The sequence below is a fragment of the Ailuropoda melanoleuca genome, chromosome 5 (assembly GCF_002007445.2).
Source record: "Ailuropoda melanoleuca isolate Jingjing chromosome 5, ASM200744v2, whole genome shotgun sequence".
NCBI classification, from domain to species: domain Eukaryota; kingdom Metazoa; phylum Chordata; class Mammalia; order Carnivora; family Ursidae; genus Ailuropoda; species Ailuropoda melanoleuca.
In genome coordinates this window covers 30,485,234-30,509,993 of record NC_048222.1, presented here as the reverse complement: position 1 = coordinate 30,509,993, position 24,760 = coordinate 30,485,234, and the positions used below count along the sequence as shown (strand labels likewise).

The 24,760-nt window shown below is 37.7% G+C and overlaps 1 protein-coding gene across 10 annotated transcripts in view; it reads left to right on the top strand.

Moving 5' to 3' along the window:
• FKBP5 (FKBP prolyl isomerase 5) overlaps positions 1-24,760 on the top strand; it is a 112,016-nt gene that overhangs the window by 58,497 nt on the left and 28,759 nt on the right. For all 10 annotated transcript variants that reach the window (XM_034660605.1, XM_034660609.1, XM_034660611.1 and 7 more), the window contains 2 exons: positions 14,565-14,707; positions 15,913-16,027. In XM_034660605.1, coding sequence (XP_034516496.1) covers positions 14,565-14,707; positions 15,913-16,027 — 258 coding nt within the window. The remainder of the gene's footprint in view (positions 1-14,564; positions 14,708-15,912; positions 16,028-24,760) is intronic.

The window sequence follows — 24,760 nt, the reverse complement described above, 5'->3', positions numbered from 1 at the left end:
TAGGTCACGGTGGCTTCTGCTTCCTGTCCAACTGTGGTGCTGGCTATGCCTCTGCTCCCTTCTCCTTTGGGTCTTCAGTGAGTTAGTGGTCACGTGAGATTAATCTTGTGTTTCAGTACGATATCAATCAAAATCAAATACAGATTCTCTTCCTTGATAAAGCAGATAATGATTGACAGTTAAATTAGAATTTGTCTCTTTTTTGTTGATTAAGGGGGATGTGAACCTTTAGGGCCACCAGCATGGCTGTGGCATCAGTATTTGAGATGACCTCAGAGTAAATGGCCTCATCAGACATCTTAGACATCTTTGTTCCCACTGCCCTGCCCCCCAAATTCTTACTCTACCCCTTGAATTTCTGTCTTAAAGAAGTTGAGGGATTTGAGATAACACATCTTCTCTGAGCAGCTATCTTTGCAAGTTGACTTAAGAATTGCTAAGAAAAAAAATTGCTAGGAACTTACACTACCATTTTCTCTACCCACATTTTCTTAATAAACTACCCTCTGATGAATGAGTCTTTTATGTTCCCTTGAATTTTGAGCCAAGATAAAATAGGCGACTTCCAGTTGACTTGGTATGCGTGACACACCTATCTAGAGACAGTGTGGTTAGATGGGGAGAAGAGCGTCTACCTGGGTGTTAGGAAGCCAGGGTTCCTGTTTTCACTCTTCCCTGTGTCATTTTAACATGAGTAAGCCACCTAACCTTCCCTCCTCCTCCTTTACAAACGAGACATCTATGGAAAAGCTTTTAATCCTGGCTATGATTCCATTCTTGTACCTTCTGTAGAGAGTACAGGAACAAAAACTGTGTAAAAAGACTAAAAACCACAGCAATGACAGAACCTTTAGAGGCCCGCTTCAGAAGATAATTAGAAATATGAGAATAGAGCAGTATAGTTGTGGTAACCTTCTGTAGCATGTGTTCAGTTGACTGTAAAGCAAGAAACATTGGTTAGGCAGTTTATGGTTTTATACCTATATGTTACAGCAGTAGCTACTTCATCAGAATGAAGAAAAATAATGTAAATGGACTATAGCATAAATATTGTATATTGAGCTCTCTTGATCCCTTAGAATTCGCCTCTCCCAAGGGAATAAACAGAAACCTTTCAGTGGAAAGTCACACTGATTTGGGGATTCTATTGTGACTTCAGTGTTTACAATAGAATTATGAGTGCTTATTTGTAAAAAATTGCCATAAACATACACATACCATATATATGTACGTATACACATCCACAATTGAGCTTTACCTACAGGTTGGGTGTATATGTGTCTATTGCTCTTTTTGTGCCATCTTTTAAACTCTGTGCCTTACTTCCCTCATTTGTAAAGTCAGGCTAATGATAATATATACCGTTGCATATTGAAGAGTAAATAAGATACTGTACACCATTTAGCACATAGTAGGCACTCACATGTTTATTACTGTTGTTAGTGTTAGGATTATTGGCTTTCTAGTGGAATGGCAAAAACTGTGCTATAGCAGTTTGGGTCCTAACTCTATTTACTATGCCTGCATACAAACTTTTTGAAATAATGCTTAACCATCTTTTTTAGCCCCAGGAAGTCTGGAAAGACAAATACTGAATCAGTCTAAGACAACTGATTATTACTACTTCAGAATATGTTATACAAATTAGAATGAAGAGATGGTGGTTTCCTCATTGGGTTTTCTTTTCTTTTTTATTTTTTATTTTTAGATTTTATTTATTTATTTGACAGAGAGTACAAGCAGGGGAAGTGGCAGGGAGAGGGAGAAGCAGGCTCCCTGCTGAGCAGAGTCCCCGACGTTGGGCTCAGTTCCAGGACCCTGGGACCACGACCTGAGCCAAAGGCAGATGTTTAACCGACTGAGCCACCCAGGCGCCCTGCTCATTGGGTTTTCTTGGAAGGCAGCTATGCTCACCACTATACCACCAACGCCTCATTGGGTTTTCCTAACTAAATCTTACATGTTCTGAATTTCTAGAACTGTGTTCATAACTCATTTTAAAAGAAGTTGAAATAAGGACTCAGGATTTCCCAATATACTTCCATGGTAGGGTTCTGGTTTTTCCCCTTCCCTCCCTCCAACAAATATATTATCACTAAAATTGGAAAGGGATAGATTTGGGGAATGAAAGAATTACTTCTTTCAGTTCTTCAAAGTGAATCCAGGCCCCTCCCCCCCTTACCCGTATCAAGGTCTGGTGGTTTCTTATAGAGGGCTGCTTCAGTGAAATTGCTTTTGGTGTTCTTGGTATGTGACAAGCATGGCTGGGAATTATGAAGGTGAAACTCCTATCTGTTATATTCTTCCCCAAGATTTGAGAAGAGAAACAAAGAAACCAGTCATTTTGGATTCTTCACATACCTATACTTCCCTCTTACTCTTGAGATTAAACTATAATGAAGTAATATCAGCAGTCTGCCTATAACATTAATATAATCTTTGCTGCATGATGATCCATGATCACTAGTAAAACCAACTGTTAATTTAGTCAGTCATTAACATATTATAGTAAGAGAAGAAAATATATGTTGAAAGACTACTAGGTAATACTCTTTAACTGTTTGCAATACCAGGCTAAGGGCCTTATGTGCATTATCTCATTTAATCCTCACAACAATCCTATTATTTGTTAGAGTCTTTGTACAATCTGTTTCGTATCAGTTAGGTGACAGTCATACTAATGTTTGCTCTAAGAGTTTTTGACTTTTTAATTGAGGTGGTATTTGCCTATAATAAAATTTACCCCTTTAAGAAAGGTACAACTTGATGAATTTTGGTAATAGTTGTGTAACTGCCACCACAATCAAAATATAGACCAATTTCCTCACCCTGAAAAGTTTTCTCATGTCCTTTTGCAGTCTCTGTCCTTCCCAGACTCTGGGCCCCATGTAATCCCCAATCTAGTTTCTGTTACTATACTTTTGCATTTTCCAGAATTTCATATAAATGGAATCATATGTCATTTTTGGTATTTTACCTCTTTCACTTATCATAATGATTTTGAGATTCATGAATGTTGAATTGCCGAGTAGTATTCCACAGTATGGAAATAGCACAATTTGTTTACCCATTCAGAAATTGGACATTGGATGGACGCCTGCCTGTCAGTTAAGCGTCTGCCTTTGGCTCAGGTCATGATCCCAGGGTCCTGGGTTGGAGCCCGCATCAGGCTCCTTGCTCAGTGGGAAGACTGCTTCTCCCTCTGCCTGCCGCTCCCCCTGCTGTGCGCGCTCCCTTTCTCTTTCTCTCCCTCTCTCTCACTGACAAATAAATAAGATCTTTAAAAAAAAAGAAGAAGAAATTGGACATTGGAGTTTGGGGCTATTATGAACAATGTTGTTATGAACATTCACATTCATATATTTTGGGTAAATGTGGACTGAGAGTGGACTTACTGGTCATACAGTAAGTGTATGTTTGTAAGATGTTGCCATACCAGGCGCCTGGGTGGCTCAGTTGTTAAGCGTCTGCCTTCAGCTCAGGGCGTGATCCCAGCGTTCTGGAATGTAGCCCCACATCAGGCTCCTCCACTGGAAGCCTGCTTCTTCCTCTCCCACTCCCCCTGCTTGTATTCCCTCTCTCACTGGCTGTCTCTCTCTCTGTCAAATGAATAAATAAAAAATCTTAAAAAAAAAAAAAAAGATGGAATATCTTTAAAAAAAAAAAAAAAGATGTTGCCATACCATTTTGCATTCGCTCCAGTAATGCATGAGAGTTTAAGTTTTCGTATCCTTGCCAGCCCATAGTATGGTCAATCTCTTTAACTGTAGCCATCCTAATGGGCGTGAAATGGTATCTTATTTTGGTCATCATTTGCATTTCCCCGTTAGCTAGTGATATTGAGGGTGTCTTTTCCTGTGCTTAGTGGGCATTTGTGTATTTTCTTTTGTGAAGTATTTGTTATTTTTGACAGTTTAAAAAAATCAGTTGTTTGTCTTTTTATTGAGCTGTGCTCAACACAAGCTCTTTATCACATTTTGCAAGTATGTTCTCACAGTGTTTGTCTTGCCTTTTCATTTTAATTGGCCTTTATAGGAGCAAAAGTTTTTAATTTTGATGAAATCCACTTTGCCATTCTTTTTTTTTTTATGGTTTAGTACCTACCATAATTTTGTTTTCATTTGATTCCATTTTTTTGTTTACATATGAAGAAACTATGGTACAGGGAGATGAAGAAATTAATTAACCCAAAGTTATACAATAAAGTGGTAGGGCCAGGATTCAAATCCAAGCAATCTCTTTCAAGTTATATTAGATCTTAAGGTTTAAAACTTCCTCAAACTAGGTACAACAATAAAGTAGATCCTGGTCCGGCAGAATTTACTGAGTGCCTGCTGTATACTAGACACTTTTCTTACAGGAATGGTAGAGTTAATGAGGTTTATCAAAAGCAAAATTTTTGCTAATCATGCTTGGTATTATGGGCTAAATTCCTATTTTGAAAAGTTTTTTTTTTTTTAATTGAAGTGTGTTTTTTTTCATGCAAGCCTTGACATTTTACAGCTAGTAAAGTACTACTAGTAATGGGTAACCATGCAACCAATTTCCTGTGGGTTGTGTGTGGTTTAGCCATGTGCTCCTTTTAAATTTCTACTGATACTCTTTCTCCTGCTTAAATATATTCTTATAATCTGTTTTGTTGTTGTTGTTGTTGTTGTTGTTTATGTGCAGTTTAGGAGCATTCAGGATTTGGAAAGAAGGCTTTTAGGCCAAAATAATTTTTCTAACCCTCTCCAAAAGTGTGAGCCAGGAAGATAGCAAACTTTGAGAAAGTACTTCCTTTGGCTTTACCTGGTATTTTGCAATAGAGGAGGAATGCTTTTGATTTCCATTGCTGAGTGCATATTAGGGAGAAGCTGATTTAGGCAGGGTAAGAGTAAACTGGGGGGAGCTAATAAATTTCTAACTCCACTTAAATTAGAATTACAGCATGGACCCTGTTCCTTTATTGAGTATAACAATACAGTGTTATAGTTCTTTGGGAAATAGAAAATAATCAAGACATGACTCCTGCCTTCAGGTATCTAACAGTTTAACCTGGCACAGTTGATATTAATCTTAATGAGGCTGTCCCAGGATGGATTATGCTGTTATATCCATTTTCTGTTTTTAAAAATATAAAGCCATGAGAATGGGGAGATATCATCCTTTGATCAGTTTTCTTAGTAATTAAATAGAGAAATGGCAAAAACGAATATAACAGAAGACATATGAACTCTTTAAAAGAATCTTAAAATGTAAATTAATTAGTTCAGTTCATAATCAGATAGTTTTGTTAGGGAGTAGAGATAAGAGCCCTTTTATAAGACATTTTTAAAAAGACCAAAACAATTTGTAAGAGGAAAAATATATAGGAAAGACTAATTTGAAAAAAGAAAACGTTCTCAATATTGTATTTTCTTTTTTTTAAAATAGAATATATTAGCAAAATATACATAGAGTTAAAATAGCGAGCGGACACTGCTACTAAGTCCTGGAAATCCTTCAATAAAGGTAAAGCAGGAATAATTCAGATGCATTTTTAATTATCTCAAACTTATTAGTGACTAGCCTTATATTTAAGTGTTTATCAACATTTATGTTTTGAAAGGAAAACCTTTTACAATGAAAACATTTTATCTTTTTTTTTGCCCTCCTTTTCTATTCCCATATGAAGAAGGGTTTTTCTGTATAATGTACATCTTTCATCCTGTAGTATTTTAAGTATGCTCATATTTCAAATGCATACATACATTTAAAAGTTATATGGACGAATCAATAGAGAAGGGACAGTCTTTTAAATAAATGATGTTGGGAAAGCTAGATATTCACATGCAAGAGAAAGAAGTTGTACCCTTTACACCATATACACAAATTAAAAAATGGATCAAAACACCAGACCTAAAACTATATTTTTTTAGAAGAAAACTTAGAGGAAAAGCTTCATGAAATTGTATTTGGCAATGATTTTTTGGATGTGACACCAAAAGCAACAGGCAACAAAAGTAAAAAATACATAAATTGGACATCAAAATTAAAAACTTTGCTTCAAAGGGTACAATAACAGAGTGAAAAGGCAACTTAAGGGATAGAAGACTGTCACATATCTGACAAGGGGTTAATATCCAGAATACATAATGAACTCCTGTAATTCCAAAACAGTGAAAAACCCCAAATAAACTGATCATAAAATGAGCAATGAACTTAGACAAATCTCCAAAGATATATGAATGGCCTACTAATATATAAAAAGATGCTTAACATCACCAGTCATTTGGGAAATGTAAATAAAAAGTGCAGTGAGGGGCCCCTGGTTGGCTCACTCGGTTAAGTGTCTGCCTTCAGCTCAGGTCATGATCTCGGAATCCTGGGATTGAGCCCCACATCTGGCTTCCTGCTCAGTGGGCGGTCTGTTTCTCCCCCTCCTTCTGCCCCTCCCCTTGTTCCTTCCCTTTCTCGCTCACTTTATCTCTATCAAGTAAATAAATAAAATCTAAAAAAGGAAAAAAAAAACCCTTATAAAAACTGCAGTGAGAAATCATGTCACCCTCACCAGGACAGCTACTATCAAAAAAGGTAAGAAAATAACAAGGGTTGGCAAGGTTATGGAGAAATTGAAATCCTTGTGCACTATTGGTGGGAATGTAAAATGGTGCAGCCAAGATGGAAAGCAGTATGGCAGTAGCTCAAAAAAATTGAAAATACAATTACCCTATGACCCAGCAATTTTACTTCTGGGTATGTTCCCAAAAGAACTGAGAGCAGTGTCTCAAAGAAATACTCGCATACTATGGGACACCTGGGTGGCTCAGTCAGTTAAGTGTCTGCCTTTGGCTCAGGTCATGATCCTGGGGTTCTGGGATCGAGCCCGCATCGGGCTCCTTGCTTAGTGAGGAAACTGCTTCTTCCTCTGCCTGCCGCTCCCCCTGCTTGTGCTCCCTGTCTCTCTCTCTGACAAATAAATAAATAAAATATTTTTTTAAAAGGAGATACTTGCATATTCATGTTTGTAGCAGCATTATTCATTATAGTCAAAAGATGGAAGCAACCCAAGTGTTTATCTCTAGATGAATGAATATTTTGTCATACACACACACACACACACACACACACACACAGAGGAATATTATTCAGCCTTTAAAAAAGAGGGAAATATGACACATGTGACAACACTGATGAAACGTGAGAATACACTAAGAGAAAAAAGCCAGTCATGAAAAAACAAATACTATATGGGTCTCCTGACTGGCTCAGTTGGTAGAGCATGTGACTCTTGATCTCTGGGTTGTTAATTCGACTAGTCCCATGTTGGGTGTAGAGATTACTTAAAAATAATATCTGAGAGAAAAAAGGCAAATGCTATATGATTCCACTTACATCTAGATGAATCTAGAGAAATCAGATTCATAGAAATGGTGGAATGAAAGTCTTGCAAGGGCTTGGGGCAGGAGGAAATGGGAAGTTATTTAATGGGTAGAGTTTTAGCGTTGCATTGCAAGATGAAAAAGTTGTAGAGACTGGTTGTATAACAATGAATATACTTAACAGTACTGATCTGCACACCTAAAAATGGTTGTGAGGGTAAATTTTGTATGTATTTTACCACAATTCTTAAAATGTTTTAAATCAATAAAGAAAAATGTTAGAATGTTCTAAAGTGGTCACTATAGTTTTTATTGTGGATGAAAGTATTCCATGATTAAATTAAAATGTTATATTTTAAAGTGTGTTATATGATTATTTTATAAATCTATTTAAATTCTAGTATAATTAACATACAGTGTTACATTAGTGTCAGGTGTACAATATAGTGATTCAACAATTCTCTACATTCAGTGCTCATCATGGTAAGTGTACTCTTAACCCTCTTCACCTATTTTACCCATCCCCCCACCTACCTTCCTTCTGGTACCTACCGGTTAGTTCTCTATATTCAAGAGTCTGGTTTTGGTTTTTTTTGTTTTGTCTGTTTTTATTGTCTTTTTTCTTTGTTCATTTGTTTTATTTCTTAAATTCCGCATATGAGTGAAATCATATGGTGTTTGTCTTTCTCTGACTGACTGACTTCTTTTCTTTCTTTAGAGATGGGAAGAGAAGGGGATGGGGCAGGGAGAGAGAAAATCTTAAGCAGGCTGCACACCCAGGGCAGAGCCCAACACGGGGCTTGATCCCATGACCCTGAGATCATGATCTCAGCCAAAATCAAGAGTTGGACGCTTAACCAATTGAGCCACCCTGGTGCCCCGCTGACAGACTTATTCCACTTGACATTATACCTTCTAGATTCATCCATATTGTTGCAAATCGCAAGATTGTATTCTTTTTTATGACTGAGTAATATTCCATTGTGTATATGTATATATATCTTATTCTGCATCTTTATCCATTCATCTATTGATGGACATTTGGGTTGCTTCCGTTAAAATGTGTTAATATGATTTTTTAATAGACTGTATTGTTAGAGCATTTTTAGGTTCACAGTAAAATTGAGCAGAAGGTACAGAGTTCCGTTATACGCCCCCTTCTCACACATGCATAGCCTCCCCTCCCCCCTAAACATACCCCACCGGAATGGTATGCTTGTTAAAATTGATGAACCTACATTGAAGCTATAAAATTTTATGAGTTTATTTTTATTTTATTTTATGTTATGTTGTGTTATTTTATTTAACAGAGCATGAGCAGGGGGAGTGGTAGGCAGAGGGAGAGGGAGAAGTAGGCTTCCAGTTGAGCAGGGAGCCTGATGTGGGGCTCGATCCCAGGACTCTGGGATATCATGACCTGGGCCAAAGACATACGCTTAACTCACTGAGCCACCCAGGTGCCCTAATTTTATGGGTTTTTTTTGTTTGTTTGGTTTTGTTTTTGTTTGTAGAGAGGGAGAAGGTGGGGATGGACAGAGAGAGACTCCAAAGCAGGCTCCACACCCAGCACAGAGCTTGACAAAGCCTGACAAGGGGCTCAGTCTCAACCCTAAGATGACGACGTGAGCCGAAATTAGGAGTTGGACGCTAACTTACTTGAGCCATCCAGGTGCCCCAAAATTTTGTATTTTAAAATGTATTCTTTGATTACACTTTGCAGAAGGAAGGAAAAAAGTACAGTTCATTGCTTTTATACTGGGCTTTTTGTATACTTTTAAACTTTTCCAGTTGCCTACAGTTAGTTATATATAGAAAGCATTTGAACTGAGAGATAGCTACATTATACATTTCTTTAAATATATATAATATATTTTTTTAAAGATTTTTTATTTATTTATTCGACAGAGATAGAGACAGCCAGCGAGAGAGGGAACACAAGCAGGGGGAGTGGGAGAGGAAGAAGCAGGCTCCCAGCAGAGGAGCCTGATGTGGGGCTCCATACCATAACGCCGGGATCACGCTCTGAGCCGAAGGCAGACGCTTAACCGCTGTGCCACCCAGGCGCCCCTAAATATATATATTTTTACTTCACATATTGTTATGAATGAAATAGGACTCCTGAAATTGATAAATTGCGTTTGAGCTAATAATTGAAGTCCAGATCAAGTGTAAGAACAAATTCTGTATTCTTGGTGTATTATAATTATGATCCTAAAGATCAAAATATCCTAAAGATTAAGAATCTTAAAAATGTTTATGCTTTGACCCCATAATTCTGCTCCTAAGAATTGAACCTAAGGAGGTATGGGAGAAGCGTGCTTAACCAACTGTGGACTAATTATGCTTTCCATTCTGTTTGCAAATATGTTGAGTGATACTGCTGTTTTCCTATTCTGTGGTGTGGTCCGTATTCTGCTTCAGCCAGTTTGAGTGGGCCTTGTCAATGCCCTCCAGCCACAGACCACTGGGGACACAGATGTCATTGAACAAGTTGGGTTCATTACTCATTGTAGGGAGGGAAAATGCATATGGGAAATGTGGGGTATTTCAGTAGGAGTGTTCAAAAGGATTTATTATAGAATTTGGGCTTGTATTAGGTGATTTGGGAAAAGGTTTAAGGAAAGAGGGTCTTTGCTCTGGATGGGATATTGTTAGGATGTGGGCAGATTCTTCGATATCTTAATAAGTCTTATCTAGGAGGCAGGCTGAATAGACAGAGACTAAAGCTATACCTGCTGGAGAAGCAGCAGTCACTCCTGTCAGCCAGGAGAGGGGGATGTTTGGTATTTTGTAGTTTGCATAATGACCTTATTTTTTGTCCAGACAAAATTTTGAAGTGTTTTTGTTTTGTCTCACTTTTTCATGGTCTCAGAGTGACCTTGTCTGATGTTGATGTTTTGTGAGATTGTTTATGTCCAACAGAAGAATAGCATGGCCTAGCTTCCCCCAGGCCCGCTGCAGACATCGTTAAGGCCTAGGTGTCAGTATCAGGCAGTTTCCAGATGTTAGGGGCTGCTTTTTTCTTCCTCTTAGTAAGAATCAGTTGAGACCTATTTATATCCATTGTGCTTTTTGTAATTATAGAATTTAATTAGATCGTATATAAAGCACTTAAATTAGTGTAGAAAGAAAGAGGGATTGTTTCAATGAAAACTTGAACATTTTTGGAAATACTTACTGAGGTGAATTGCTAAAAACATTTTTTAAATTGCTATTGAATTAGGGATGGGTAAAAGGCAAAAACAAGTAGGACGTTCAGAACATATTTTTACCAGAAGGGTTCTTTGTACTGATTGCTTTACAAGTATCTGGTCTTCAGTCTACTTTAAACCCACATTGTAAATTGAAATGATATATCGTAAGCATGATGTGTATAGTAAAGGAGACGTGGAACTGTTTATCACCAGAGCCACAATCAACAGACAAGAAGTTGACCTTGTCGCAAAGATCAGTGAATTAATATACTTTGACATGGTTTAAGGTAAAAAAAAAAAAAAATGTTTGAGGTACGTATATGTTCTTTTTTTGATTCCTCACTTGAGGCAACATTTTAAATTAACCTACCAGCTATAGTTCTGATTGTCAGGTAACAGGCTTTTACTACTAAAAAATAAAAAAAAAAAAGCTACATGAAGGTTTAGGTGCAAAATTGTTCGTTAAAACTTTATAATAGTAAAAAAAAAAAAAAAGGAAGAAGAACCTGAGTGTTTATTAATGGAAGTGATGAGATTATAATCAAAAGCTGAAATAGTATATAGTTATTAAAAGTCATTTTTTAGATACTGTCTTTTAACAAGAAAAATGCTTATACAGAATGAAATGTAAAGAGGAAATCACAAAACCAAATAAACTATGACGAGAATTTTAAGAATGAATATGTAAAAATTTTAAATGCAAACAAAATGTACATATATAATTTGGAAGGAAATGAACCAGGGAATTGACAGTTTACCCCAGATGCTGGCATTTCAGAGGTTTTAATATTCTCTATGCTCTTCTGTATTGTCCAGTTGTTCTGTGATGAGTATATATTATTATTTTTTGCGTGTTTTGTATTTTTTTTAATTGGGGAAGTACTTTTTTTTTAAGTTTTTATTTGAATTCCAGTTAGTTAACATACAGTGTAATATTAGTTTCAGGTGTATAATTTAGTGATTCAACACTTCCATACAATAGCTGGTACTTATCACAACAAAGGGAAATAATTTTTTTGAAGATTTTATTTACTTATTATTTTAGAGACAGAGAGAGATTGAGAGAATGAGTGGGAGGAGGGCAGAGGGAGAAGCAGGCTCCCCGATGAGCAGGGAGCCCGATGTGGGGCTTGATCCCAGGACCCTAGGATCATGACCTGAGCCGAAGGCAGATGCTTAACCGACTGAGCCACCCAGGTGCCCAAGGGGAAATACTTTTTAAGAAGAGTCTCTCAGTTGGCAATTTTAGAAATATATACCTGTGTTCATACCAGTGTGGCTCTTTGCTCAGTGTGTTTCATTCAGTAATGGGATCTCGATGTAAGAGAAGCTTTATGTTCCCAAATAAGAAAAAAAGCAAAGGCGCGGGCATGATTTTTTTTGGTTGAGGCTCCTATGCATTTCATTGACAGGCTAATGTTTCTGACTTCTAAGGCCTAGTGTAGACCTTATCTGTGAATTAAGCTTTTGCTGATTGCTTTAACACCCACCCAAAAGCAAAAGCCCCTTGTTTATACTCTGTGTTAGTGTTTACCATGATTTGTTTAAAGCAAAAACAGTGCATGTATCTTTCTCTTCCACTAGCCATACTACATTCCATGGTCCTTGGAAGGAAGATGGGAATGGCCATCTTTGTATTAATAGCTATACCTTTGTTCCTCAGTAATTGGCTAAATGTCTTGAACAAATGTACAGTAGTAACTTCCACAATATGAAGATTTCCTGAAGGAGTATGTCTTAAAGTATCAGAGTCGATAGTAAAAAAAGAAAAAAAAATGTTCTCGAGGGCCCTCTCTGAAACCTAGCAGTCTTTGAGGAGAATCCGTGACAGGAAAGCAAACCTATCAACGGGAGACTTTACATTTCGCCTGATGATTCTGGGCTGTTTTCACAGTAGAACCATGTGTGAGCATATAAATTGATGTAGCCATTTTGGAAGGGCATTTGGGCAATATGTCTGTCAAATTGAAAATGCACATCACCTTTGCATTTCCAGGAATTTACCCTCCAAATATATTTGCACAAAGTAGACAATCATATATAGACAAAATATGTTTCTCAATAGGAGAGTGACTGGAATATTATGCTGTCATTTAGAATGAGGTAGATCTGTTTGTATTTATGATAATGATGATGGCTGTCCTTTTATTATTTATTATTTTTATAAGTAGGCTCTACACCCAGCGTGGGGCTTGGACTCCGAACCCCAAGATCAAGAGTCGCATGCTCTACTGACTGAGCCTATATGCACCCCGATAATGATTGCTGTTCTTTATTAAGCCAGGCACCATGCTGTGCATTTGACATGTTTTATCTAGTAATTCTTATAACAACTATATGGCAGGCACTATTATTATCTACATTTTGCCAATGAGAAACTAAGGCACAGCCCTTAAATAATTTGTGCATCACTTGTAAGGGGCAGACCTGGTATTTTAATCCAGATAGTTTGAGGTTAAAACAGGCTGCACTTTTAATCTCTAAGATGCATATCGTCCCTTCTACTGACAAAGAAAGATCAAGGGGGGTGCAGAGAGAGAATCCCAAGCAGGCTCCATGCCCAGCATGGAGCCCGACTCGCGGCTCCATCTCACAACTCTGAGATCATGACCTGAGTTGAAACCAAGAGTTGGTCACCCAACTTACTGAGCCACACAGGTGCCTCAAGATATATATTAAATGAAAAGCCTAATTTAATATATAGCATGCTATCATTTGCATCTTAAATTTTTTAAAAAGTGACAGCACACACAGGAAGGATATAAAAGGAACAAGTGTCTTCTTACAAGGAGGGAATGGATACCCTTTCACTTTATATCTTTCTCTCTTGTGTGTGCTTTAATAATAAGCATATGTAACTTACAAATTTTTAACTAAAATAAGTATCTGATCTTTTGAAAAATTGTAATTCTTAATGAAGACAAGCTTAGTCATAAGTCACGAATGCTTAATGCGCCTCTACTTACCAACCTCAGTATAGAGTTCCCCTTATTCTAATATCCTATCACCTGCTCTCAGTTCAGGATAATAGCTTTCTTCAAAATTTACTTCCACTGGGATTCATAGTTTACCTGTATTCGCTGTCAGTCCTTAAGTTTTTGATTGACATCGTACCTCATTTTTGTGTTTTACCCCTTTAGATCACCTACATTTTTTATTGTTTCCCAAAGCATTTGAGACTGCTTATTGTAAGATATAATTACAATTACATAGGCTAGGGGCACCTGGGTGGCTCAGTCAGTTAAGTGTCTGCCTTTGGCTCAGGTCATGATCTCAGGGGCCTGGGATCGAGCCTGCTTCTCCCTCTCCCTCTGCCTTCCACTTTTCCCTGCTTGTGCCCTCTCTCTCTCTCTCTGTCTGTCAAATAAAACAGGAAAAAAAAAATTATATAGGCTAATAGACTTCTACAGTTGAGTAAAGTCAACATTTAGTTTCCTGGAAGTAGGAAAAAAAAAATCTGACTTCAGTAGTTCTTGTGATTTGACAAAAGAACACATAATTATTTGTTTAAAAAAAACAAAACTTTCTTTTTCTAAATTTTGAGAAGACATCTTTCATGGGCCCTTTTATGCAATTTATACTTTTCCAATTGTTTGTTGTTTTTGTCTACCCAACTAAATTATAAGCTTCCTTAGGACAAATTCCATTTCATTCCATACTCTTTTGGTTCTATCTATACCTAGAAAAATGCCCTTATTATTATAGTCGAAATTATAAATTAAGCAACAACTGCAGCCCAGATATATTTCAAAGATTATGTTATTGCCGCTTTTCAAAGATTCAGTCTTTGAGCAATTTAGAAATTGATACTACTTTCATCCTTCTCAGCAGGGAAGCTATTCTGATCACCTTCAAAAATCACAATTTATTTCTTAGTGGGTAGCTTTTTACCAGGTTCTTTTGTAACCCCTGCTTAGTGAGTGTGTAATGTAAAGAGAATAGGAAATTTGTTTGAACTTGTGTTTATGACAGTTAAATATTTTTAAGTATGGCCTGTAGCTTTCAACCACTTTTTTTTTTCTCTTAGGCCAAGTTATCAAGGCATGGGACATTGGGGTGGCTACCATGAAGAAAGGAGAGATCTGCCATTTACTTTGCAAACCAGAGTATGCATATGGCTCGGCTGGCAGTCTCCCCAAAATTCCCTCGAATGCATCTCTCTTTTTTGAGGTGAGTAAGAGAGTGTGTGTGTGTGTGTGTGTGTGACGTTGCCTTGTTAGCATCTGTTCTACTATAGTGCTGGCTGTAAAGCAACAGGCAGTGGAACAAGGAGCTAGGCTTGCTATTGAGAATCAGATCCAACTTATTTATTTTGGAGCTTGGCTTCTTGAATTGTTTCCCACAAACCCAAGGAGTGTGTGCCAGTGCTTTCTTAGAAACGTGTTTCTGGCACAGAAATGTCATATCCAAATAAACAAAAGACACCAGGCTTAAGAAATAAAGGTTCTGGTCAGTGGTGTGAGTATAACATACTCAAAATGGACCAGAAGACAAGTTGGAAATGTGGGAGACTAGTGTTGAAATGTACCTAAACCAAATTGTAAGATTTTTTCATATTATACAGGTTCACTATTTGTCACAGATGTCACTTCTTCATTAGAAGCAGTAGGTGGTGGTAATGTTATTCATCCTGTGTTGAATTACATATGTTTGTCCAAATCTGTTTAAAAAATTAAGGGAGGAAATGCCTGAAACATCATAACTAGGTAAAAAACCTAGTTTTTTAGTTGGTCGTAGCCCTGATTCATAAGATTTATTTTTACATTTAAAAAGGGAATTCCCGGGGCGCCTGGGTGGCACAGCGGTTAAGCATCTGCCTTCAGCTCAGGGCGTGATCCCGGAGTTGTGGGATCGAGCCCCACATCAGGCTCCTCCGCTATGGGCCTGCTTCTTCCTCTCCCACTCCCCCTGCTTGTGTTCCCTCTCTCGCTGGCTGTCTCTATCTCTGTTAAATAAATAAATAAAATCTTTAAAAAAAAATAAAAAATAAAAAAATAAATAAATAAAAAGGGAATTCCGTGAATCTGGGGTGGAAAGGTGGTGGCCTTTAGAGTCAGACAAAATAGTTCTGGGCCAGCACCTTGTAGCTCTGGCTTCTTGCCCACAAGGCAGCTTCCCTAGTATTTCCTGTCTGTCTTTGCACTGCAACCCCACAGGATGCAGTCCTAGACATTATCATTACGTGAAGGCTCTTTCCAGGTATTGAAAGTGCAGTGTTCCTTTCTTTCCTACTTTTCCAATAACTGAGATGCATAGATAAATATAAAAGAGTTTTATTTTGTAAAATGAAAGGAGAATTGGTTGCCCTTGTCTTTAAGTATGTTACATTGGCTCTGTTTGGTCTTTTCTCAGCCAAATTCTTTTTTCCTTTCTAGATTGAGCTCCTTGATTTCAAAGGAGAGGATTTATTTGAAGATGGAGGCATTATCCGAAGAATCAAACAGAAAGGAGAAGGATATTCAAACCCAAATGAAGGAGCAACAGTAGAAAGTAAGTATTGCTAAATAACAGCAATTAGTCCTTAGAAGTTGGGTTCCATTTACGGGGACAAAATGGAGATTTCTTTCTAAAAATCTGTTTATAGTAATAAACAATTGGATATAGCCCAAGAATAGTTTTAAATTCAACATTTATTTAATAGTGACTTTATTTGATAAATATTCATCCAACATGTCCATGCCAAGTACTGTGCCAGCTTCTGTAGACCCAGAAAGTGAATAAAAAGTCATCCCATCCATCAAGTCCAAGTCTGTGGACTCCTTCATGTGCCAGCAACTGTGTTAGCTGCCTTACGTATTTATTCATTTATTTCTCACAATAACCTTACGAGATAAGATTTATTATCCCCAGGTTGGAAAAGTGAGTTCCGGGAAGTTACATAAATTGCCCAAGGTTACGGAGTTTCTAAACAGAGCAGTTAGACTGTAGTGCACTTCAGAGCTCTCCGACCCATTTCACCGGCTTTCCTCAAGATGAAAAAGTTCATTTTAGTTAGATCAAAATTGGATAATAGTGTTCATTCTATTCTAGGAAAACTGGGTTCAACTTCTGCTTTGCCATTTATTGGGTGATTTAAAGCTATTCCATTTTTTCATTTGCTAAGTTGGGAATAAGGATACTACTGGGATACCTGATCATTCTTCCTCCCTCCCAGAGCACGTTCTCTATACCATCATGTACCCTGTTTGTCATCATGTACCTTATACTATAATCAGTGTTTGCCCTTTTCCCCAGTATACAGCGTGAGGACCAGAATCTTTCATTTTTTTTGTTTCCAGCATCACCGACAGTCCCTTACATGCATTTGGTGTTCGGTAGATGCTCTCTGCCTGGATAGATGTTTCAAAGATGCCATTCACTGAGCTGACGTACTTTAAAAAACAGAGTTGTGAGAAAATGTGGAAAGATACTTCCACTAAGAAAATAATCAAAGCACCAAACAAGGATGGCAATATGAACTATGGTAAAAGGCCTATTTAAAGAGTTCCTTTGGAACAATAAATTAGAACGGTTGATTTTCCTATCTTTACCGTTGTATATACTATTTGAGACCCATGTTTCATTTCCATGAGTGTGGCAAATTAGTTCAAATTGAGTTATTCATTTAGTTGGAAACAATTATAAATAGTATTATTGTACTATTGCAGTTGAAGTGTTTAGGTAGCTATCATTCGTGGTAAGTTTTGGAATACATGAAGTGGAGCTCAAATGTTGGAGAAATACCTAGACTAAGAGTCGGAGATAGGATTCTGGCTTCAGCTGACTCTAACTAGTCCTTGCCTCTCTGGGCGTTAGCTTCCTTCCTTTCCGGTGACACCGGGGTAGACATCTTGATTTCTAAGGTCCTACTACCTCTGAACATTCCATGACAGAATTCTAAATGTTTATGAAAGTTACAGGGGTGATAGAAAATTATCTTCAGCAAATATGTAAAAGATTATAACATACATTTTAATTTTTTATTATGAAAATTTTCAAACGTATACAAAAGCAGAGATTTTTTTTCCTATGATATAGTAACTCCCCAAATTCAACAATTTATAATGTATATTTTTAAACTGGAGGTTTTTGGCAACCTAAATAAAAGGAAAAACTTTTCCCAATTATAGACAATGCCACAAAGCCACCACTGTAGAGCTAACTTTGGGGCAGGCTAAATTAAATCAGATCTTGCTTTTAGTAGTATTTTCAGTGGGAGTCTTTATTTTTAGCTTTCTGTTTTAAAATAATTTTCAACTTATAGACAAACCGTGAAACTAGTACAGAGAATTCTCTTATATGCTTCACCCAACTTCCCCTAATGTTCACATCTTCCCTCACCACAGTACATCTATCAAAGTCAGGAAATTAACCTTGATGCAATACTATTAACTGTTCTGCAGATCTTATGTGAATTTCATCAGTTCCCAAACTGATGTCCTTTTTCTGGTCCATGGTCAGATTCAGGATTCACCATTGTATTTGGTCCCTCTGATAGTAGTCTCTCCAGTCAGTGACAGTTGATCAGTCTTTCTGTGATTTTCATGACTTTAACACTTTTGAAGACAGCTGGCTGGTTATAGAATATACTTCAGTTTGGGTTTGTCTGATTAGATTGAAGTTACACATTTTTTGAAAAATACCATGTAAGTGATGTTGTGCCCTTCTCAGTTCATCATTATCAGGAGGTACAGATAGTGATGATATTAACTTGGGTTCTTGGTTAAGGTGGGGTCAGCCATGTTTCTCCTTTGTTAAGTTCCTATTTTTACCTTACTGAGTATCTCGTTGGGAGAGAACTACTAAGAGACCATGCAGAGATCTTCTTTTACATCACACTTTCACATATTGATTTTAGCATCCATGAATGATTTTTTTTTCTACGAATGGTTTTTGTATGCAACAGTTATTACTGTAGTATTTGCCTAATGGTGATTTTTCTATTTCCATTGTTCTACAGTTTAATTAGAATTCTGCTATAAGGAAGAGCTCCCTCTCTTTCTCTATTTTTTCAGTTATTATAATAGGACTCATGGGAATTTATTTGATTCTGTAGGTTATTATTCATTGCTAATCTTATTTGTTGCTCAGATTGTCCCAGGTTTGGACATTAGAAGGTTGTTTTCAACATACCTGCTTTGGTTTTTAAACACTTCCTTCCTTTTTTTTTTTTAAGATTTTACTTATGGGGCACCTGGATGGCTCAGATCTTAAAACATCTGCCTTCAGCTCAGGTCATGATCTCAGGGTCCTGGGATTGAGCCCCATGTCAGGCTCCCTGCTCAGCAGGGAGTCTGCTTCTCCATCTGCCTCTTCTTCTCCCCCCGCTCGCTCTCTTGCCCTCTCTCTCTGTCTCTCAAGAGAATAAGTAAAATCCTTTTTAAAAATTATTTTTAAAAAGGATTTTACTTATTTATTTTAGAGACAGTGGGAGGGGAGAGGCAGAGGGAGAGAATCCCAAGCAGACTTCATGCTAAATGCAGAGTCCGACCAAGGGCTCAGTCCCACAACCCTGAGACCATGACCCTAGCTGAAACCAACAGTTGGATGCTTAACCAACTGAGCCACCCAGGCGTCCCAGTACTTCCTTACTTTTGGCATAAGATGCTCTAGGCTTATTTCATAACTTCCTTGCTGTTTCTCCAAGGAGCTCTGATTTCTTTTATTAGAGATATTCTAATATTTAGAATATTTAGAAACCAAGATACCTGGGTACTAGGTATACTCACACTATGGAATGTTATTGCTTCTAGAACCTCTTAAGTAGACAGAGCTAGGAAATACATGTGCCTCAATATGCATATATACACAACTATGTGTATTCTTTATTAGTCTGTATATGTATTGCAAACTATGAGTACATACTAACACTGCCAGTTCCAATCCAACACCACAGGTTCACTCTCACCTTCTCCCATTGCTTATCTAAAACTGCTTTCTCCAGCAGTGAGAAACCTTACTCTCATTATCCACAATATATTTATTTGCTTAATTGTAGTTTACACAGAAAGTAGTTTTAGAATTGCTAACCCACACCCTGTGAAAAACAAACTTCCTAAATATAGGAAATATTTGTGTATAGTTCCTTTAGTCATGAGCCTTAGAGCATACATTGAAAGCACTGTTTTCCAACTTAGGTTAGTTATTTTTTGTCACTCCCTTCAGTGTGGTTATGCTATTCCTTTATAATGCATTTATGTTCATTTGTTATGTTTGTGTCCCACACACACTGGTTGATGATGTTAACTACTTATTTGTGTTTGGGGTAGATGAAACATTACCATGATTCTAAACTACACAAAAAGATATACACAGAAGTGTTTTCCCCCCCTCATCTCTACTAACCTGTTCCCATTTCCCCATTATTTCCACCTTCCTTCCTACCTACCTCCATTGGTCACAAGTCACATTAGTTCCTGGTTTATATTTTTTGTATTTCTTCTGCAGAAATAAGCAGGTACCTGTATTTTTTCTCTTATATTTCCTTCCCTTAACATACTATCAGTGGATTTTTAAAATTTTTGAATAATTCTTTGTCTCATTTTACTTTTCTGTTTCCAAGTATCTTAAGAAAGGGTAATGACTGATTTTTGTCTCTCATCTTGTTAGGATTGTATTTTCTTGGGAAATTTTAGAGTAAGTGGTTTATTTTTACTTTTTCTCCCAAAAGTTCTTTTTGCTTTTCTGGAACAAATCAGGTTTATAAAAATGTATTTTCATTTATCAAGGGTAAGGTGTCCTGCTTTCCCTCTTTGAAACAAGTTTGCCGTGTATGGGAGGGGTACAGAAGGTTGACTTAAAAGTGGTCTCTGTCCGAAACCACAATCACCTTGTTCTTTTGGAAGTCTTCTCAGTCTTGACCAGTTTGCCTTTTCTGATAGCATCACCTTAGAGTCAAAGCCAGGAAGAAATTCCAGAACTAAAGCCAATTCTGCAGTGAAGGAGAAGAGGAGACAGTGATGATCCATCATATAATAAATCATTATAGACACATAAGAGTTACAGAGTGCCCGTCACTTTTGTGTAAAGGTACAGTGAGTAGTCAGGGGAGGGGCACACAGGCTTTGGAAGTGATAGATTTGAATACTGAATCTTGGAATCACTACTTGATATTCTTATGACTTTAGACAAGTTACTTGACTTCCTTGGGCAATCAGATTTGTCATCTGTAAAACAGGAATGATAATCTTTTACACCCACAGAGGTTGTTGTGACAGTTAAATGAAGAAAGGTGCCTAGTACAGGACATTTAATTTCTTCTTTCTACCCTCTATATTTTGCTTAATTTGCTTTGCTTCCTGAAAATAGATTTAAGGAAGGAAATCCTTGACTCCTCTTCATCTTATATCCTACATCCAGTTCATCAGCAAATCCTTTTGGCTCTACCAGGGTTGACCTAGAACCCATGATTAATTTGTCTTTGTTGCTAAGGACAGTCTTCAAATTAATTCTATAGCATCTTAATACTAATTGTACCTAAATACTATTTCTCCAGGATGTTTGTTTGGTTTTTGGAGAATAAAGTTATGGACTGAATCAAAAGGCTTTCACTGAATTGTGATCTTTTGCTTCCTTTTAATTATTTTGTATGTGGAAGAGGAGAGATCTTAACATTAGTTGACAGGATTTATTCTTCCTCAAAAAAAATTTAAGATTTTATTTATTTGAGAGAAAGAGAATGAGAGAGAGCACAAGCAGGGGGAGGGGCAGAGGGAAAAGACAAAGCACCGCTGAGCAGGGAGCCTGACGCAGGGCTCCATCCCAGGACCCTGGGATCATGACCTGAGCCGAAGGCAAACACTTAACCAACTGAGCCACCTGGACACCCCTCAAAGAAATTTTACCCTCTCTGTCAGGATCCTATTAATTGCAGATCAATTTTTAGATTCTGTTCCAGTGTGCTTTTTCTTATGTCAATTAAGATGACCGTCTTGTAATTTTTATTCAGTATTGTTCTTTTTCCATTAAAAAAAAAAGTCACAGTGTTCTAAGGTAGTCTAATTGACTTTGGGATGACGACTGATACTTTAGTCATCATACTTTAGTTGCCAGCAGTAGCTACATTGTTAACTTTTAGCTTTGCTTTCTTAGAAATCTAATCTGACTGGCACAAGGCTCTAAATAGCTACAACTCCTCCTTCCCCAAGTCCCCCATCTTTCACGTTTTTTGATTTGTTAACTTCGGTGCTTAGAGTAGACACATCAAATGCTGGCTGCCTGTGGCTCTCTTGCCTTACAGTGCTTTCCACTGCATTTGAATGCAAAAAATGCAGACAGTCGTCAGTGTTTTCAAACATGACCATTTCAGCAGAGCCATCTGCAGGATTCAGTTTGTTGGAATACCCTTCCTTCTCAGCGAGAGAGGGAACACAAGCAGGGGGAGTGGGAGAGGAAGAAGCAGGCTCATAGCGGAAGAGCCTGATGTGGGGCTCGATCCCAGAATGCCGGGATCACGCCCTGGGCCGAAGGCAGACGCTTAACCGCTGTGCCACCCAGGCGCCCCTGAAGAATGATTTTTAAAAAGAGTTAGAAATCCACAGTCGGGCTGGAAAATAGGGAGAATATAAGAAGTGGATTAGATATTAAGAAAAATTTCTGGACTATATAAAGTAGATAAAATTGGACTGATGGAAACTAGACTCAGGAAACCCAACTCAAAACAGGTGTAGAGAAGATCTCTGCAGAGGTACATACCATTCTTCTCAACAAACTTGGGCAGAACTCCAAGCTCACAGTCAGCTGGTGCAAGGGAGCCAAAGTAGGCTATGGGGCAATCATCAGGGTTGTTATAAAACAATATGGAACAGCTGGAGCAGTAAACTTTAGTAGCAGGACTCAACTTTGGCTGAATTTAGAATTACCTGGGGAGCTTTTAAAATCCTGATGCCCGACCAGTTAAATAAGAATCTTAAATCTCTGGTACAGCCACTCTGGAAAACAGTGTGGAGGTCCCTTAAAAAGTTAAAAATTGAGCTACCCTATGATCCAGCCATTGCACTACTGGGTATTTACCCCAAAGATACAGACATAGTGAAGAGAAGGGCCATATGCACCCCAATGTTCATAGCAACATTGTCCACAATAGCTAAATCGTGGAAGGAACCCGAGATGCCCTTCAACAGATGACTGGATTAAGAAGATGTGGTCCATATATACAATGGAATATTACTCAGCTATCAGAAAGAACGAGTTCTCAACATTTGCTGCAACATGGACGGCACTGGAGGAGATAATGCCAAGTGAAATAAGTCAAGCAGAGAAAGACAATTATCATATGATTTCTTTCATCTATGGAACATAAGAACTAGGAAGATCAGTAGGGGAGGGGAGGATAGGGAAGGGGGGGTGATCAGAAGGGAGAATGAAGCATGAGAGACTATGGACTCTGAGAAACAAAGTGAGGGCTTCAGAGGGGAGGGGGCTGGGGGAATGGCATAGGCTGGTGATAGGTGGTAAGGAGGGCACATATTGCATGGTGCACTGGGTGTTACACGCAACTAATGAATCATCGAACTTTACATCAGAAACCAGGGATGTACTGTATGGTGACTAACATAATATAATAAAAAAAATTTAAAAAAAAAAGAATCTTTAATCTCACAGGCTGGAACTCCAGGCACACATTTTTAAACTCCCTGGGTGATTCTAATTTGCAACCAAAGATTGAGAATTACTCTAGGGTCTGGCTGTGTCTTTGCTCCTGGGCTAAAGTCAGTAAGACCAGGATTTCTAAAATAAAATAGGGATCTGCCTCAGAAGACTCCATGTGTCAGGACTTGGACTAGAGAATGAGGATACAAAGTATCTTTGAAATTTTAAAGCAGATTTGAAGGGAACTAGCTCTGCACAATAGTAAATAGGCTCAAGTGTTTTGCTCCTGAAGTAAGGCTTTTTTATCACCACTGGGGAAAGGTATCCCCAGCCTTCATGGGCATATCATGCTCAGCTTATAGTAAATGCACAGTAAATATTTCTGGAATCTCCACCCATAGATTTCCACAATCAGCCCACCCCTTTGGGGAAAAGCCTACCATGGAAATGTATCTAACCACTTAGATAAACTGTGCCAGGTATTGACAATCATTTGATCTTTCTGAGTCCTTCCTTTATAATATGATCAGATAACAAAGAAACATCAGCAAGTACCCATGAGAAAAAGAAGCCCCAAGATGGACTAAGAAGAAATAGAAAAGAACTTCTAAAATATTTGTTATTACTGGGGCGCCTGGGTGGCTCAGTCAGTTAAGCATACAACTCTTGATTTCAGCTTAGGTCATGATCTCAGGGTCCTGGAATCAAGCCCCATGCTGGGCTCAGTGCTCAGCACAGAGGTCTGTTTGTCCCTCTCCCTCTGCTCCTCTGCCCCCCGACCCACATGCGAACACGCTCTTTCTTTCTCAAATAAATTAAAAATCTTTTTTAAAAAAATAAAATACTTAGTACTATCTTCAGAGATATTTAATAGGACATTAAACTCATAAGTCAAAAAACCAGCTTCTCTGAAAAAGGAAAACGAAGATAAAGTTTCTGGAAATTAAGAATATTGTCAAAATTGGAACTCAGAGGAAGGGTTGAAAGGCAAAACGGGCAGTCCCAGCATTCTGAATTGGTGATATAAAAAAGGTAGTCTAGGATCTCTCAGAACATAGATCGAGAAAACCCAAAGATATGGAAGGTGAAAGAAAAGAGATATCTTTGAAAAATCAAAGATAGACCGATTGAATCTAATCAAACGTGATAGAAGAAAATTTCCTAGAGAAGATAGAAGAACCTTAAGAGTTGAAAAGGCCAGTTGAGAGGGGCCTACAGCAGCAAAGAGTGCTTTTTCACCTAGATACATTCTGGTGAGATTTCTTAATTCCACAGCTTAAAAGAAAATTTTGAACTTTTCCATGGAGGAACAAGCTCTATGCAAACAAATGAGAATCAGAATGACATCAGACTTACTCATGACACTGAATACTACATGACAATGCTTTGAGCATTGCAGCTATGAGTATTTTGAACCTAGAGTTGTATACTCAGTCAATTCCTTTAAGTAGAAGAGCAAGATCAACTTTTTGGAATATGCAGACTCATGCCCTTTTTGAAAAAAAATACTGTAGGATATACTAAAATATCGCAAAAAATAAAGCCAAGAAGTGAAGACTTCAAGGCTTAAGCAACATTAGTGAGCAAAAAAGTAATTTCCATAACATGTCAGTGACGTTGGATGCATTTATCTTGACAGATCCCTGAAATTTC